Here is a 17,407-nt window from a genome sequence, read left to right on the forward strand (position 1 = left end):
ACACAGTATGAAGTATCGTGTGCTGACATGTAACAGGGACATTGTATCATTATTAGTATAACTTGTATTAGTCACGGGCTGATCTGACAGTTTAAAACCGCGAAAAGTGACATTATGTTGGAAACTTCCCTTATTACAGCCACACGTGATCACTTTGACAGAAGGGTGCGTCGCGGGCGGACTCTTTTTATCCTTCCGCGAGCAGCACGAAGTAACTCCACTGTCGCTCTCTTCCGGGTCGAACCGACCACACGCGTTAGCGGCGCTTGTTCGTATCCGGTGGGAATTGTTGATGCGTTGCTAGTTGATACTGGGTTCGCTGGTTTCAATTCATATGAGGGACTACACGCAGAGGGCGGAGGGATATTTTTTTCTAAAATCCCAGCCTGCTCTACCTTCTTTTTTTCCCTCGGTGGAGGCCATGATGGGAGCCTGAGAGTTCAGCTGGAGCGAGAGGAGCGAGAAAAGAAGATGATTCCCCGGGACCGAGCTGTCAAACCAACCCCCGCCGACTCCTGAGCTTTGTTTACCCCGCATACAGTCAAGGTGGAGCCTGTCACTTTATGTTCAGATGTGTTCTTGGCAATCAGTCGATGACAATGTTGAATCGTTAGGGGGCTTTTTGGATCGAAGGAGGCAGCATTAGCTATTGTTGCTAGCTAGCTGTGCTAGCTAGCTGCCTGGCTAGCGAGCTAGCACCGTCTGGATACGTGTTTCGGGACCCGGTGAGTCCTCGATCTCGCTGTCGAACGCGGCGGCTGCTGCGACTGAACCATCGGCCTGGATCGTGTCCGACATCCGGAGCTGGATCCGAGGACACCTGCATGTATTTGATTCGGGAGCGTTTGCAAGACGAATCGCAGGATCGGGAAAGTCGGGCCTGCACGGAGGAGCAGAGCGAGGCCCGTCTTTATGATCCAGAGGAAGCCTGTCTAATCCGACCCACAGCCCCCGCTAGCTCTGCGGGCTAGCATCGTCTTCTGCGAGGACCTGCACAGATCAACGGACTAGACTGCGACAAACACGAGCCCACGGCCGACACCAGAAAAAAGCAATTTTCATCATTCACCCCTTAAAGACTCCTGTCACCCGCTACAATGGCTGCGATTATAAAAGAAATGGTCAGCCGGAACAAAAGGAGATATCAAGAGGATGGGTTCGACCTGGACTTAACATGTATCCTTCCCTGTGCAGCTTGTTTTATTAGCGGCCCGGACACCGACCGGTCCCCGACCCGGCGGCACCGATGAGTCGGGGCTGAGGCGGGGATGTGAGGGGAGTTAGCTGCTACTTAGCTCGGTGGCTAGTTGGTCAGACAGCGCAGCTTTGCTGTCACCCAGCATGTTTGAAAGATGGTGGATCTGTCAAAGCAGCGCGCATAAATGTCACCGGCTGGTTCCAGCTGGAGAAGCACGTCCGGCTGTGCAGAGGTGTGTTGGAGGGACAGCACTTAGTCCAGGGATGGACCAGGTTGGGTCTTGTGAAGTGAGTTGGTTCCATTCAGAACCAGTTGGGGCTTGAAGGCAGGTAGATCTTCTCCAGTGTTGTAATGGATTTTAATGTACACACCTCTACCTATTACACACTGTTCGTCTGCATGATATCACTGTTTCGTATGGCAGGTCTCTGGTGTATTGATGGTGTGACCTGGTTTCTGTACCCCCCCTCACCTGGGTCTTCTATGGGTGAATATTCATTGCTGGATAGGAAAAATCTCGTTTTAATATATTTTCCTCTCCCATTTGAAGCTATAATCATTTCCAGATTCAAGGGTTTATTCCAGGACTCATTTCTCATCTGTTACCACCGGTGGTTGGTGACCTGGTTACCCGGCGCTGTATCTCTGCTACTAAAAGTTGGTACTTGAACTTGTTCTCCTCCAGATGAACTAGATTAGCAGCTGAGGTTGAGGTTGACCATGACCAACGTGAGTACAAACCCTGATGAGTGACAGTGCAGAGAGTGGGTCATGGTTGCGGTGGAGGTGCACTTGACTTTGCAGGAGAACGTCAAAACTGGCTTTTCGAGACCCGAGTGGAACATTTCTGTTGTGGGAGTTGAACAAAGAAGTCGATTTTAAGTACATTTGCAACACCTAGCAGTTGATAGTGTTTTGTTTTTAAAACCAACATTCACTGGTTGTGGCTCTTAAATATTTGAATGATAGTCGTTTTGGTGACATTTGAAATCGGGCTCTGAAAATGGTGATGGATATTTTTACAGCACTTTTAACACTTTACACAAAAACGATCGTAGAACTAATCAAGGAAGTACATGTGATATTCATGCAAAAAGAAAGTGATTGTAAGCTGCAGCCCTATCTGGTTCCACAAAGCATATAGAGAAATGAAAAAGGTCTGTGTATTTATGGACAGAATTAGCTCTGGTTATTGTCAGCGTTGTGGCATTGATGATAACACAGCTGGGCAGCATCATTTCCCCCCCCCCCCCTTTTCTCAAAGAATAGAAAATGTACGGCTGAGTGAATTACTTTGATTCGATACCACTGCAAGAGATGGAGACGTTTTTGAAGGGGATTCAGGAAGAACTGTGATGTGAGTGCGAGTGCAGATGCTGGAGCGCGAGCATCACAACATTTGATCAAACGCTTTTTCGCCCCGTGTTGTAATGTGGCGACGCTTCACGTGTCACATCTTTAAGTGGCGGGACTCTGTGGTGTGCAGGTGTGAAGGGGGGGGGGCACGCCACTCACAAGGGCCGCGTCTTCGGGGCTTGAAGCCTGGTCTCGTTCAGATGTGGGACCTTTCCAACGATGGCTTTTATCATTTAAACATTTTTTTTTTTTTGGCATGGTGTCTAAAAACAATATGGGCTCTCTGCTGTTATGTAATGCAGTATCACAGTTCTGGGAATTGCCCTTAAAATAGAGTTGCCAGTGATCTTGTATCAGCGTTGCCGGTCCGAGTGCTCTCTCTCTCTATCTCCCTCTCAACCCACCACCTCTCCTTTTCTCTTTTTCTTCACTACTCCCACTCTAATTCTCCCTCCCTCCCTGCTTGCCCCCTTTCCTCTGCTCTCCTCCTTTCCTGTCCTCCCCACCCCCTCCTCAGTCGGCGCTCGTCGGTTCCCACTCTCCCTTTCCCCCCCCTCTCTCTCTCCCTCTCTCGTTCTCAGTCGTGGATTTGGCGAATGCATAGAGCTGAGGCAGGGCTGGCTTTAAAGAAAAAGGCGTGCCTGAAACGGCAGATTTTTTTTTCTTTTCTTCCCCCCACCCCCTCCCTCCTACTTGGAGCTTCCGTCGGGGGTCCCGCATGTGTGTTTCCTCCCAGCTGCAGAGACCAAGCCCCCCCATGCTCTGGGCTGAGGTTCTCCTGGGAGCTCTGGAGCTTTTTAAAAACACTTAGAATAGTCTGACTGGGATCGCATTGCCAGTAGGTCCGAGGGCTGGAGTAGCCCATTAAATGGCACAGAAAACCTTTATTTGGCTCTTAATTGGGTCTTTGAGGCATTAATGGAAGGGATATGGCACAGTTAGAACAGATAGGCTACAGTGCTGTGGACTACAGGGATGCTAGCTTGGCTGTATGCAAATAATATCATAGACTTGCTGTCGAGCTTGTTGAATTCATGCCTCAGCTGCACGACGTGGATCGAAAATGTTTAGAAATCGCAGTAGACTGTGTACATGTGTCCGTACAGCAGGTCCACTGATAGACTGTGTGCGTGCACTATGACAAAGGGTCGTTCTTGTGCGCTTTTGCAAGTGCAACCCTGCGCCCAGCTAGCCCCACGTTCCCACCAGAGTCGTCAGACCCGTGTGGCAAATTTTTCTGAGCAGTTAAAAAGAGATTTGACTCTGGGGGAAAAATAAGGTCTGCTCAAAACGAACCAGACACATCCAATTTGAGACATTCAGCTTTTCTATTTTTTGACACCGCCGCACAACTAGTGTTAAGAAAAGGTCGCCCTTTAGTCGGCGGTTAAAGTGTGAAATCCTGCAGCTTATGGCGACAAGCAGACGTCAGTTACAGGTAGGCGTTGCAGCCAAGCCTCAAAGACATGCATGCCAACTCGATTATTCTTTTTTTCTGCCACGCGACACTGATGTGTGCCTTTTAAGATTGAATGTGTGTCACCATGTAATTGGCTGCGACATTTTCCATCACTTTTCTACTCTGAATGGTGGAGCCAGGTCTCGATGATGTAAGGCAGCTGTAAACGCACAAGAGGTGAAGTGCGAGCTGGTCGGTGCAGCCAGGAGTTAAACTCGTGCTGGAATTTTGTGCGTTTGGTTCCACACGTGTGTGTCGTCCGCCGATGACTGTTACAGATGCACAGCCACTACCTTCTGTTGCACCTGCAGCCTGCGAGTCATGACACAAAGGATTCTTGTTTGATGCAACTGGTTTTTTGTTGCCCTGCCCACGCGTCTTCATGTCGCATGCATTCGATCTCCCAGATATTCAAATTGGTCCGGCTGAGCTCGAAAGCGAGATAAGCCGAACATTTGCGATCATCCCAATATAACTTTGGTCTCTAAAAATACATGCAGGTCAGGGAGCGGAGAGTCTCCTCGTGCACACACATGTGGGCCTGGCTCGAGCAGGAGCACTGTTACTCCCATCCTCTCGGCCTGCTTCTCACTGTCAAGGCCATCTGTCCCAACACACACACAGACACACACACAGACACAGACCAGCACACCTCCTGTCTGTCCACGACTACATCCCCCTCATTTCGAGATTCGCTGAAACTTTATACCGCTCTGCTGCTTTTTTCTGCATTCTTGTAATTGTGCTTCAACTCTGAGTATAAGTATGTTTCATTTTAAAGTGCTAGCTCTAGGAATTTACCGTTAAACACAACATGTGCCGCTGGGCCCACCAGTAATGGCACCTTCCTTTGTGTGAAAGCATGCACTATGTACATTTCCTTAACCCCCCTGCCTGAACAGATATCTACCCAAACATCATTGCTATGGGCTTTCCAGCGGAGAGACTCGAAGGCGTGTACAGAAACAATATAGACGATGTAGTACGGTGAGTTGAGCCGCTTCTGCTTCTAATGTGTGATTATAGAAAGAAGAGAAAAGAGAGGAGAGGTTTTGTTGTGCTCATTCATTCTTGCTCCTCGTTTGCAACTTTATTTATGTATTGACTAAAACTGTTCTCTCTGTTTATGATTCTTCAGGTTTTTGGATTCAAAGCATAAAAACCATTACAAAATCTACAACCTGTAAGTGTTGCACATGTTGATCGTAACCAAACGGTTCATTGTTTACGAGCTGACTTCCTCTGTTCGACCGCTGACTGGATTTTGTTCTTCCCATTTCAGCTGTGCAGAAAGACACTACGATGCTGCCAAATTTAACTGCAGAGGTAGGCTGCTTTACATGTTCTGTAGATGTTTTTTAAATTTTTATGATAAATCAAAGTCTGTGAATATTTTGAGATTTTCCCAACTCTGTGTCTTCTCCCCCGTCTCTTCTCTGCTGCTGTGCTTTGTCCACAATCTTTCCTTCCCTCTCCCGTTACAACTTTGCGTGGGCCTGCATCCCGTCACGCATCAGTTGCACAGTACCCCTTCGAAGACCACAACCCTCCTCAGCTGGAGCTAATTAAGCCGTTTTGTGAAGACCTGGACCATTGGCTCAGTGAGGATGACAATCACGTGGCGGCCATCCACTGTAAGGCCGGGAAGGGCCGAACAGGAGTCATGATCTGCGCCTATCTCCTCCATCGTGGCAAATTCCTGGAGGCCCAAGAAGCGCTGGACTTTTACGGTGAAGTCAGGACAAGGGACAAGAAGGTAGGATGAGAACCAAACATCTCCGCAGCTCTTTATCCATTCATCTGACAGTTTAGTGCCAGAAAGCTGTGAAAATCTTTAATGGGTTGGTGACCTGAAATCGTTATAGATTTAGTGTGTTGTGTTGTGAAGCAGAAAAGCAGGAAGTTGATGGCTTTAAAGAATCAAAAAAATTGAAATTTCTCTTTCAGGTTAAGATGCAACCACTTGAACACTCAGAGTAAAGGTGATGTAATTTCCGGCTCTCTAAAGTGTTGTCTTTGTTGTTGCAGGGAGTCACGATCCCGAGCCAGCGGCGCTACGTCTACTACTACAGCTTCCTACTGAAGAACCAGCTAGAGTACAGGCCGGTGGCGCTCCTCTTCCACAAAATGGTGTTTGAGACTCTCCCCATGTTCAGCGGGGGCACCTGCAGTGAGTCACAGTCATGTTCAACTTTCACTCCAAACTAGTGTGTAGGCCCGCACGCCGCTGTTCATATGGAACGAGAGCCTCGGCTGTGTGTTGTAGGGCTCACCCACGCTGCAGATTTAGCAGAGAGCAGGTCACCTGTGGTAGAGCTGAGTCGACCTCTCACAGGATTTCAAAATAAGGCCGAATCTGCTGCACTAATTTTGGACCTGTTGACTAAAAAAGCAGGTTCTTGCAGATTAAGTTGTTGCTACTTACAAATAATTCTACTAAATGAAATCCCTCATCTTTGTGTTATGATAATATTTCGGGTCATAGGATGGTCTTTCCTTTGGCCGCCGTCACATTTTGTATTTTTACTCTCCAATCAACCTCCGCACTCAAGCAAAGTTGAGCAAGTCTGCATTTCAGTCAGCATTCTTTAAATTGTTTTAGAAGAATTTGTTCAGTTTTGTTTCTGTGCACAGTTTTGACAGGTTAATCACAGTTTAAACAGTCTTTCACTGAAAGCTCTGCACCCTTGCACAAGCAGGAAGTAATTATAGAGTCATGACAGGAATAAAGAGTTTAAGTCAGTGATTTATTAATAATTTTTATTTTACATACAATAGCGCAGCGTTAACGAGTTGCTTTCGCTCATGAGTATTTACATATCACTGCATGTTTGCTCGGAGCTGGAGTGTTATGACATTATTGTAAAATGGTGCATAAGCAAACAGTGGCTGAGTGACACAGACACGAAGCAGTCGGGCTGTGCTTTATTTGAAAAGTGTGCTGAAACCAAAACAATCAACATCAGAACTGACTAAAGTTTTTCCACAAGCGCTAAAATACCACTGACACGTCTGTGACACATTGGGTGTAAACGTCTAATGACTCCTTTTTCAGCGACCATGTCCAAATTCTCTCAACATGTCAGTGCTGTGTACTTTACCCTGCACAGAAAACAGTTCTAGTGGTGTAATGGCGTCTGTTTTGGTCTTCAGAGGCAAAGAATTTAAACAGCTCAAATGTGTCTGAGTCACACAGTGTTGTGCTTTTTTTGGTATCTGAACTTGTTCATTTTCAACTGACGGTCAGAAAGAGAAGAAACACACCTCCTCTTCCTTCATTTCCGTGGCTCTCTCTCACCCTAACACCTGACTGTGCTGAGCAGCTCTCACCGCATCGATCTTTCTCTTTCCTCCTTACTCCCCTTTTAAAAAAAGGCCCTATTCTGAGTTTGACATCTTCATACACACACACACACACACCAACCTTTTTTCTAGCCTCAGGTTTTAGGGCACTGCACCAATATAAGAGGAGCAGCTAGTTTGATAATTGTGTTACAAAATAATCCAGCATCACAACTTTTCTTTTTGTCGAAATCCAATTTTTTTTTGTTTGAGATTTTCTGCGATTTCAAGTTCCCCCTTTCTTCCTTCCCCTTTTGTGAATCTCACGACACATCATGTCCGGTGTCAAACACAAGACGTGCACACCTCCACGTTCAAAGCCATGTACTGTATGATGTTCTTTTTAAGAGAAGCTGTGTAGATGCAAATATTTGTGTAGCTCTCTTTGTGTTTGTGCCTGTTGTGCTGTCAAGCCCCTGACAGGCCAGCCAGGCTCTCTTTTGTGATAATCTCCTTCTCTCTCTCTAAGGGGACAGTACCGTTAAAAACAGGAGCGAGCCGACCCCTCAGGGCTTCAGGAAAGGGAATTGGCACTGGGGTAAATGAGCCTTTTATCCATTATTATCATTTCACTCATTTGCTTTTATATGGCCCCAGAGATCCAGCAGGCAGGAGCAGTCTGAGGTAGACATGTTGCCGAGCAGGATGGGACTAGCCCACAGGCATATGAAGTCATCTCCAGCATCACCCCCACCCCTGACAGGAAGAAGGAAGGATTTAAATCTCTACGCAGCGTGTCGCGCTGGTCCAAGCCCGAACTGTCTCAGAATAGGGTCCTGTCTCTGGTTCTGGTTCTCTCTGGGTGCTGAATTTTGTAACATTCCCTTTCTTTGATATTAATATAAAGTTGTTTTTTTTTTGCATGTATTTAACTGGGGGGCGGTGGGTTGTCTGTGGTGGGGTGTGCTTTGCAAACTCATGTAATAACACTTGTATCCTGTCTCGCTCTCTTGATCCACTCCCTCCTCTCGTCATTCTCTCCACATCTTGTGTTTTCTGTCTCTTCTCACAAATCTCATAACCTTGACACCCCTCCCCCCCTTCCTTCCTCTACCTGTGCAACATCAACTCGTTTTTTTCAACGCAGATCCCCAGTTTGTGGTGTACCAGCTGAAAGTGAAGATTCACACGTCGCATCCCGCTCACACACGGCGCGAGGACAAGCACATGTTCTTCGAGTTCCCCCAGCCGCTGCCGGTTTGTGGAGACATCAAAGTGGAGTTCTTCCATAAACAAAACAAGATGATGAAGAAGGTACGTTGTATTTCTGTGGCTTTGTCCTTGTCGCTGACGAGTTTCTGTTAATCGATACTAATGTATTTCTGCTGCTGGCAGTCATGACGTCAACTGTGTCATATAACTATAAGCTGACACGTGATAAAACATTTTCTCCCAATTTTTTAAACATTTTTTACTGTAGCTTCCTGTTTTCTTGAGAAATTGTTAAAAACACAGTAATGAGCCGCAGTCTCCCACTAATTGATCCCACAGTCGCCATCCTGCTGGCGTAAATGTTCACTAACGAAAAACAAATGTGTATTAATCGGCAGCTAAAAATAGTCCCAATGCACTATTTTGAAAGATGTTTGCAGAAAATGACAGTGGCTAAACAAGAAAAATCTGAGCCCAGTCTCAAATTGAATCAAAAACATACATTTTCTTATCTCTCATCATCTCCAGGACAAAATGTTCCACTTCTGGGTGAACACGTTCTTCATCCCTGGACCAGAGGAGAGCGTGGACAAGATGGAAAACGGGGCAGTGAACAACGCCGAGATCCAGCAGGGGGGACCGGGGCAGGGGCAGCCGCAACCACAGCTACAGATGCAGACGCAGCGCGCTGAGAGCAGGGACAGCTGCAGGGACAGCGACAGGGACTACCTCATCCTGACGCTCACTAAGAACGACTTGGACAAGGCCAACAAAGATAAAGCTAACCGCTACTTCTCGCCAAACTTCAAGGTAAGTAGTGACAGCAGCAGGGTTTTAGATAATAATGGGAAGAGCCAATGATGAGACTTGTTAATGATTATTCTGATTGCACAGACTGAAGTCGGATGTCTTTCTAATTCCCATTTTCAGGTGAAGTTGTATTTTACGAAAGCCGTGGAGGAGCCTTCGAATCCTGAGACAAGCACTTCAACATCCGTCACCCCGGACGTTAGCGACAATGAGCCAGACCATTATCGATACTCTGACACCACTGACTCTGATCCGGAAAATGAACCTTTTGATGAAGAGCAGCACACGCAAATCACAAAAGTGTGAACTCTTTTTAAACAGGAAAAGAAGAAATTATACACCAGAAAAAAAGGAGAAAACTTGAATATAAACTCAAAAGAAGAACCTTTGTCCCTTCCCTCCCCCAGACGGCAATAGAATATCATCATGTCAAATGCCAATTTTAGGGAAAAAAAGATAAATATCCTGACCAATATATTGTTTTTTTATTTTTATTTTTTTCTTTGGCACGGCCATGTACCATGTGCGAGGTATTGACACTGTTGCCCCATGGGAAAAGGTGCTGTAGCTATAAAAAAAAAAGTGTTTATATATATATACATACGTATATGTATATACATATATACATGCATATATAAACAAACTTTTTTGTGTCAAAGACAATGGAAAGAGTACCACAATCAGGAGACGGGAGTTGAAGTGTGGGAGAAGTTAGAATGATATACTAGGACTATGCTGCTCCTTCTCCTGTCTAAACCAAGGCCAGTGCTGCAGTCACTTTGTTTCACTCCCTCTCTTCTCCTCCTCCTCCCTCCTTCTCCTCTCATCTTTTACTCTCCCTCCCCTCCATCCTCTCCTCCTTCCTCTCCTCCTTTACTGTGAATGCTTCTTGTGCTCTTTGCAGGCTGTCTCACGTGACTTTTGGCCTTTGTGCAGTGCAAACTGCATGCGGGCAGTGGGTTGGGGGTGGGTGGGGTTATGAAGAGGCTGTGATGATGTCTAAAGCATTGCCATTCCTGTTCCCACTGTGTATACGTTAAATTATGCAGAACAAGGCATCCCATGTAATTGTTAATGTTTTTTTTATCCTAAGATAATAAAAATATAATACACAAAACAGCAGGGAGACAAGTGTTTGCAATAATGTCGACACTACATTTAAAGGACAGTGGTAATTTGCATGTATTGGAATTGGCGTCCATCCTTAATAAATGTATGCAATGTTGTCTTTTTCTTAAAGAACCCAGCTCTGAGATGTGTCTTCTGCTGCGTGGGGTTCCCCGGTGATTTGAGTCATGCTCAGAAAATTACATCAGAGGTTTATGTAACACTCTCCCCTCGCTGTTCGCGGTTAATGAAAATCATGTAGAATGAAAATGAATTGTGTAATATGCGGTGGTTGTCGAGCGGCGAGGCCGGCGGAGTCTTCAACTTGACACCGTAGCTGTCAGCTGAAGTCATAACTTTTAGGTTCCAGAACCTATAATCTAAACTTGAGGGGGGGGGGGGTGTGCTGGTGAATGTGCACAAGCGCCGCTCTTGATGAGAAAAATGCTGTAAAGCAGGTTGTCGTCACAGCTGCTGGAGCTGTGTTAACAGTAACTTCCTGCTTTAAAGGTCAGTGCTACAAATAGCAGGTGGGACCTGAAGTAGGCAAGTGATGGAAGGATTATTATTAAAAGTTCAACTGAGGGCGAAGAGCCCACTTAAGAAAAGATGAAACATAGTCCACCAGTGAGCTGAGAGTTTGAGAAATGCTGTTGACTATCAAGCACTCTGTCGGAGGGCCAATAGTTTGCTTTCAATCAAACACGACTGGTAACTGAAGTTCACATAACTACAGATCTTCATAGATGAGATGTAGAACTTCTGTTTTGATATGTCTGCCAAGGAACTGTACTTTTCCATTCCCTCAATTGGTTTCAAAGCAAGCTGACCTCTGAACCCTGACAACAACATTAACATTGGAGCCAGAAGCAGCCTGACCTCATACCAAAGCATCAGCATAGCGTGCAGAGAGGCTAGTGCTGGTTAATCAAGGCGTTCTTCACATGAAACGAGCAGAGGAAGGAAAGACTACCAGCCCAGGAGGGAGGAGCATTAGGCCCCCGGGCGGCCGAGCCTGCTCCGCTCGCAGGCTTGTGCAACTCCTCCAAATGAAAGAGTAAAAGGATTAACGACCATGTCACTGTGATAGCAGAGCACAGAGTGACAAGACCCTGGCTAAAGCAGGGCCCAAAGTCTCCTGATAATGAAATAAAAGTATGAATTAAACATATATGTTTAAAAAAAGCTTCTACCCCCAGAGGCAAGCAGTCACATAATCCCCCTCTGCTCTATTAAGACTTGGTCCCCGGCTTTTTCGTGTTGATAGAGACATCAAAGCCAAGCAGTGCAGCGTCAAATGAGACAGGCTGCAGTCGCAGGGGCCCCACTGTAATTGGCTGAGCCGGGAAGGAGGGAGAGACTCTGCTCGATTAATAATGAATGTGCTGTGCTGGGTTGAGAACGACCAGAGAGAGATGCCTCAGCTCTCCACAGGCAGGCGAGACTGAAGAGAGGGAAGAGGGCCGACTTTAGTGGAGCTCAAGCTGGAGAGTCCACGTCTGCGCCTCTGATTGCCCCTCCTCATCACATACACAAACACACAGCAGCAGAGGCAGCGTCTGAAATATTAATCTAATCAATATACAGCTTCATTTGTATGTTCTGCGCAACAGCTCCTCTCAAAGTATGTCTGGTTTCCCTGCATCAACATACCTCTCAGACGATCAGGAGAAACGTCTCTTGCCTAAACCATAATGTGGGCCATATATAATACGTCCAGCCAGATAAAGATGCAAAGTGACAGTGTTTATTTATGGTATGAGGAGAAACCAGTTGGTCCACCTCTCATGTTGGTCAATCCAGTGTGGGAGCCCATTTCTGTCAAGAAAAAAATAAACAAATTATGTAAAAATCATGAGATGGAAAGTCAAATGTTCAAGTTACATACATCAACATGAAAGGTCAGATTTTCTTTATTGTAAAACTCGTGAATTATTATGTCAAAGTTATGGAAAATCTGTCTCTTTTTATAAATAAGTAAAATTTATGAGAAAATCTGTTTGAGAGAGTAAATCAAAGTTAGATTAATATAATCAGATGGTCATCAGTCAAAGTTATAAGATAGAAAATCCAAATCATGAGACACCAGGTCAAAGTTACAAAATCGTCATAGTTAAAATTAAGAGGTAGAAAGATGGCTGTACATTAATATGAAAATGAGTTACAAGTTAGTTATAACTACCCCATTTACACGTGAGGGTAAAATGTGCTTTGGATGTCGGTGATGCAATCTGACCACATGAAAGAACACATGTAACTGTATCCAAGACGCACTGAGGACTGCGAGTGATCTGATTGGCCAAACTGCCTGAGGGGAAGGTCAAGGACGCGCCCTGACTCCATTGAACACAAGTGTCAATGTAATTGTGTTGTCAATCCACAAACAATCACTAAATCGGCTCGCAGCCATCAGGTAGTAAACAAACAGAACTGTCTTGTCGAGAGGCCTCGACTAGGGACGAATTTCAAGACACGAGTGGATGGAGTAAAAAGGAGACCAATCGTAAAGCAAGGAAACACTAGAGTTCCTTCCCATCTGTTGTATGTCTCCATCAGCAAAAACATGTTACACGAGGCCATGGTGACCTTGACATTTCACCACCAAAATCTGTGAGTCTAAGGATTCTTTTGAATCGTTCACGATGCTAAAAAAGAGGTTTTGTGAGGTCTCAGTGACCTTGTCCTTTGACCACCAAATTCAAAATCAGTTCATCCTTCTGTCCAACTGAATGCTTGTATCGAATTTAAAGGTATTCCCTCAAGGTGTTGACAAGGATGGGACAGACGAGCGGACGACTGGAGATGATCTGGATACAAGACACATTTGATTTAAAGTTAAGACACAAAACATCAAAATTATGAGAGTCAAGATTAATGACCAAAAATGATAAGTTATGAAAGTCAAGGATACAGAATTGTTACAACTCGCTCATTCAAGACCACAAGATCCTAAATGTGGACTATGAAATTGTACATTTTGTCAAACAATTCACCACAGTCAAAGTTATATGATGGTGAGTCACAATTCTGACCTGGGTTCTTACTTCTGAAGACGTATTACCCATAACATTTTTCTTCTTCCATAGCGCATGCATCAAAACAGTAAAAAAGGGAGAAAAGGGAAAAAAAGCTAACACCAAAAAATAGAGATTTTAGGGCCAGTATTATGACCAAATGAGGGGGTGGATGAGTGTGTGTGTGTGTGGTGGTGGTGTTGGTGTGGGGATGGGAGGGGAGGGGGTCCGTCTGGCCTAAAAAGAGAGGATAAGCCCAAGCTGGTAACCCCATTTCCCTTCCATCTGTTGGTAGCAGTTGTAGAGCATGGCTGCACTCACCAGGACCTGGCAACCCATCCCCCAAGCCCTCTTTCTCTGGCTGACTGCACAGCTGTGTTGCGTTTGGATTAGGCCAAGAATAAAACAGGAAGTAGAAATTAAACAAAAGCTTAAACACACACACACAGAAACACACACCCATGCACGCACACACACACAGTATCACACAGAAACTGTAACTTACCATAGACTCAGCAGCAGCAGCAGCAGCAGCACAAGTGACAGCCTGTGGAAAAAGTGCACCCACCCACACATGTAGACCATGGTGCTCACACAAATATACTACAGTATGAACAAAGTCGTACTCTGCCTCCCACAGACTCACATAAGCCCAAGCAGGACCACAGGCGTATCGTTTCTGTGTGCCCACACTCGTGCTCACACATATGGTCTTTTTACATGCTAAGTGCCTCTCTGCCTCTCCTCTGCTCTTCACGGTGGTCCGCTGTGGCGGCTGATGAGGAAAACTAGCAAACAACGCTCAATCAGTCTTGGAGCATGCCGGTGTAATGATGCTTATGTGGAAGTATTTTGGTTATGAGATGTCACGCAAGCGTTTTATGCGCACAACGCACACGACTGTGAATACGATAAACACAACATAAGTCACGTTGAGTAGGCTTCAGTGGAACACGAAAACCATCAATGTCCAGAATTGTAGAAACCTATAACTTCTTACAGATTTACACCAGTACATTAAAGATGGAATCCCATCCGTCTTTCCTTTGAAGGAGAGTGAGAGTGTTGCTCTAATGAGCACATTATTAATCTTACATGATCTCTGCTGTTGTGATGAAAGGTCAAACTTCAAGAATACCTAACTGTTCAAATACATCAGGTGTTTAATACCATCTCTCCTTTATCCTTGGGAAGCATTTGAGCTTTTATTAGTGTCAGACCATCAAATTAAATCATTCTTCTCTGCTGCCATGAGCAGTTTCTCTTGTTTGTGTGAATGCACCAAAATGCTGTGTGCTGTGTGCTGGCCGACGACAGCACACAGGAACTACGGTGAATGAGGAAGTGGAATCGGGAGGAAGAAGAAGTAGAAGGAGAAGGAAGATGAAGGAGATGATATGCAGGTCTGCCTGTAGTGTAGCAGCAGCACAGTTAGGTTATCTGGCAAGGTGCATCTGATGGAAATCCATGAAAGCGCTTCTCGTCATGAGCTGGAACAACTGTTAATGAATATAACGGTAAATGTTTTCAGATGTTATTTTTACAGTCAGGACTTGAGTCATCTAATGAGTCACACAAGCTTTTCTGTGTGTGTGTGTGTGTGTGTGAGTGTGGTTTTGTTGACATGGATATGCCAGTATGCTTGTCAGTCTGAATGTGTGTGTTTATGTGTGTCTTCATGAATAAGAGAAACACATGGAAACATTTACTGTATTGGTGTCGCTCTGGACCCCTCCCCCTTTATCAACACACACACACACTCACACACACATGCCATTTGAACTTGTTATGTCCATCATTTTGGTTCCTTCAAACCTGTCCGGCCCCACAAATATAGTGAACTACCGTTTTTCAGACCCCATAGACAATACCTATACACCTCTATGTTGAGAACTGTAGTTAAAATGAGGCCTTGATGTCTAACCCTTACCCTCCCAACTGAATATCTAACCCTAACCCTATTAACGAATGTCTAACCCTAATTCCTTAATGTCTAACCCTAACCCTCCCCACCTAATGTCTAACCCTAATGACCGAATGTCTAACCCTAATTCCTGAATGTCTAACCCTAACCCTCCAAATCTAATGTCTAACCTTAATGACGGAATGTCTAACCCTGATAACCAAATGTCTCACCGGACCATTTTGAATAAATGTCTAGCTCTAACTGTAATGACTGAATATCTAAACCTTATGAGCGAATGTCTAACCTAAAGACCGAATGTTTAACCACAACCCTAACCTTAAATCTGAGTCTTAACCCTAAAACAGCCATTTGAACTTGTTATATTCTTCCTTTTGGTTCCTACAAAGCTGTCAGACCCCGTCAGTATAGTGGGCTCCATGTTCTTGACCTATATTTGTTGAGAACATTTATTCACATAATGCAGTCCCTTACCCTAACCCTCACCCAAATAACCAAATGTCTAACCCTAACCCTAAATTCAAGTCTTGACCCTGAAACTACCATTCAAACTTGTTATGTCCATCATTTTGCTTCCCACAAAGCTGTCAGATCCCACAAGAATAGTGATCTCCAAGTTTTTGGACCAGACCCCCCCCCCCCTACAAACATAGACATACGTGGGTACTTACTCTCTCTGTGTGATCAATGAAGAGCACATATGTGTCCATTGTACTGAATAATAGTCAACATGCATAGCCAGAGGCACCAAACATGGAAAGCGGCATATTGGCTTTACCGTATGGCTCTACATGTATATCCAGCCAGCACAGCTTACATGCATACACACACATATCTCTACAACAGGCACTTGCATTGTGTTGAGCTTGGCTTTCTGTGGCAGGAACCCAGTAGTGAAAAGTGCTTCTGCTGCAGGGCTTTATGTATATCAGTGTGAACTTGAGTTTCTACATACGCCAGACTCTATACGTTTAAAGACTTCAGTTTGACAGGCTCTGTATCTCTACCTGACTTCTACGCTGAAATCTTAGAGCGGGTATAATCCTTCCCCCCGAGCCTCCTCCTCGCTCTCTTTCCTCTCTCCAGCTAGTGTCATCAAGAGGGTAATATGAGGCATATGGCTGCTGATGACAGTCCCTAATCCTCACGCTGATAACTGATAGTTCCCCGTGAACTCCTCATCCCCATCTCATCCCAGACGAGGAACAAGGGAGGGAGGTGAGCTGCAAGCGTGTCGGCTGATCCTCGGTCCCCACATCCCTCCCCTCTGTCTCTCCCGGCTGATAGTCATTATCTGTAATGACTGATGTGAGAAAGGCTGATGGACAAGACCAATATTAGTGTTGGTGCTCGAAAGTGAAAGTTAGAAAGGGTGCTGGGTTTTATAGTTCATGAGATTAAAAATCAACTCTTGGAGAGCTGCGGGAGGATAGATTTCACTTTACCCAGATATGATGCAAAACGGAGCAAAGACAGACCTGATAAGTCTTTTTACTTCTATAATTCAGGCCAGAAAGTCTTTGTCGTGGTAAGTATGAAGCTACAGACAGTTAGCTTAGCATAAAGACTGGAGACGGGGGGAATAGTTAGCCCGGCTTTGTTCAAAGGTTTCCCACACCCCTAAAGATTACTTACATATTTATTAATCTGATATTTGTTACTGTTTAACAGAGCCAGGCTGTTGGGGGTATAAACAATAACCAAACACACCAGACTTAGAGTTGTGAAGACACTATAGCTACTCTCAGACAAGCTGTGAGGTTCAGACATTTCCTTGAAATTTTCCAAAACCCAAATGTCCAAGTCAGTTGCTTTTTTCAACGTTTTTCCTGCCAGCCCTTTAGTAAAATGTCTAAGTGAGCCCATGTGAGAATACAGCAGGAAAATAGTGAGTGAACGAGTAAGCTAGTTCCTGACCTTTCTGACATGTGACGGAACGAGAAACCCAGACAATCTCCTGCTGCGTTCATCTTGTGGGAAAGACCAACTGGAAAATGTCCAGCGCATTTTCCAGAATTCATGTCTGAAAACAGCTTATGTCCGTT

General features: G+C 45.1%; 1 protein-coding gene across 2 annotated transcripts; it reads left to right on the forward strand.

Moving 5' to 3' along the window:
- The first annotated feature begins 196 nt into the window (after positions 1–196).
- LOC128453365 (phosphatidylinositol 3,4,5-trisphosphate 3-phosphatase and dual-specificity protein phosphatase PTEN) lies at positions 197–10,559 on the forward strand. 2 transcript variants are annotated; one of them, XM_053436218.1, is made up of 10 exons: positions 198–1,176; positions 4,916–5,000; positions 5,152–5,196; positions 5,296–5,339; positions 5,531–5,769; positions 6,042–6,183; positions 7,825–7,893; positions 8,443–8,609; positions 9,036–9,317; positions 9,438–10,559. In XM_053436218.1, the coding sequence occupies exons 1-10, from the start codon at positions 1,098–1,100 to the stop codon at positions 9,621–9,623; spliced, it is 1,338 nt and encodes a 445-aa protein (XP_053292193.1). In that variant the 5' UTR covers positions 198–1,097; the 3' UTR covers positions 9,624–10,559. The 2 variants fall into 2 exon arrangements, with proteins under 2 accessions (XP_053292194.1, XP_053292193.1); XM_053436219.1 differs by lacking the exon at positions 7,825–7,893 and having other exon boundaries at positions 197–1,176.
- The last annotated feature ends 6,848 nt before the right edge of the window (positions 10,560–17,407 follow it).

This window comes from Pleuronectes platessa, chromosome 12 (genome assembly GCF_947347685.1).
Source record: "Pleuronectes platessa chromosome 12, fPlePla1.1, whole genome shotgun sequence".
Taxonomy (NCBI): Eukaryota; Metazoa; Chordata; class Actinopteri; order Pleuronectiformes; family Pleuronectidae; genus Pleuronectes; species Pleuronectes platessa.

Excerpts from the sequence above, each read along its gene's own strand:
- LOC128453365 (XM_053436218.1), top strand. The coding sequence starts at position 1,098 with ATGGCTGCGATTATAAAAGAAATGGTCAGCCGGAACAAAAGGAGATAT. Across the intron at positions 5,340-5,530 it reads TGCCAAATTTAACTGCAGAG|TTGCACAGTACCCCTTCGAA; the intron begins GTAGGCTGCTTT and ends GTCACGCATCAG. Across the intron at positions 8,610-9,035 it reads AAAACAAGATGATGAAGAAG|GACAAAATGTTCCACTTCTG; the intron begins GTACGTTGTATT and ends CATCATCTCCAG.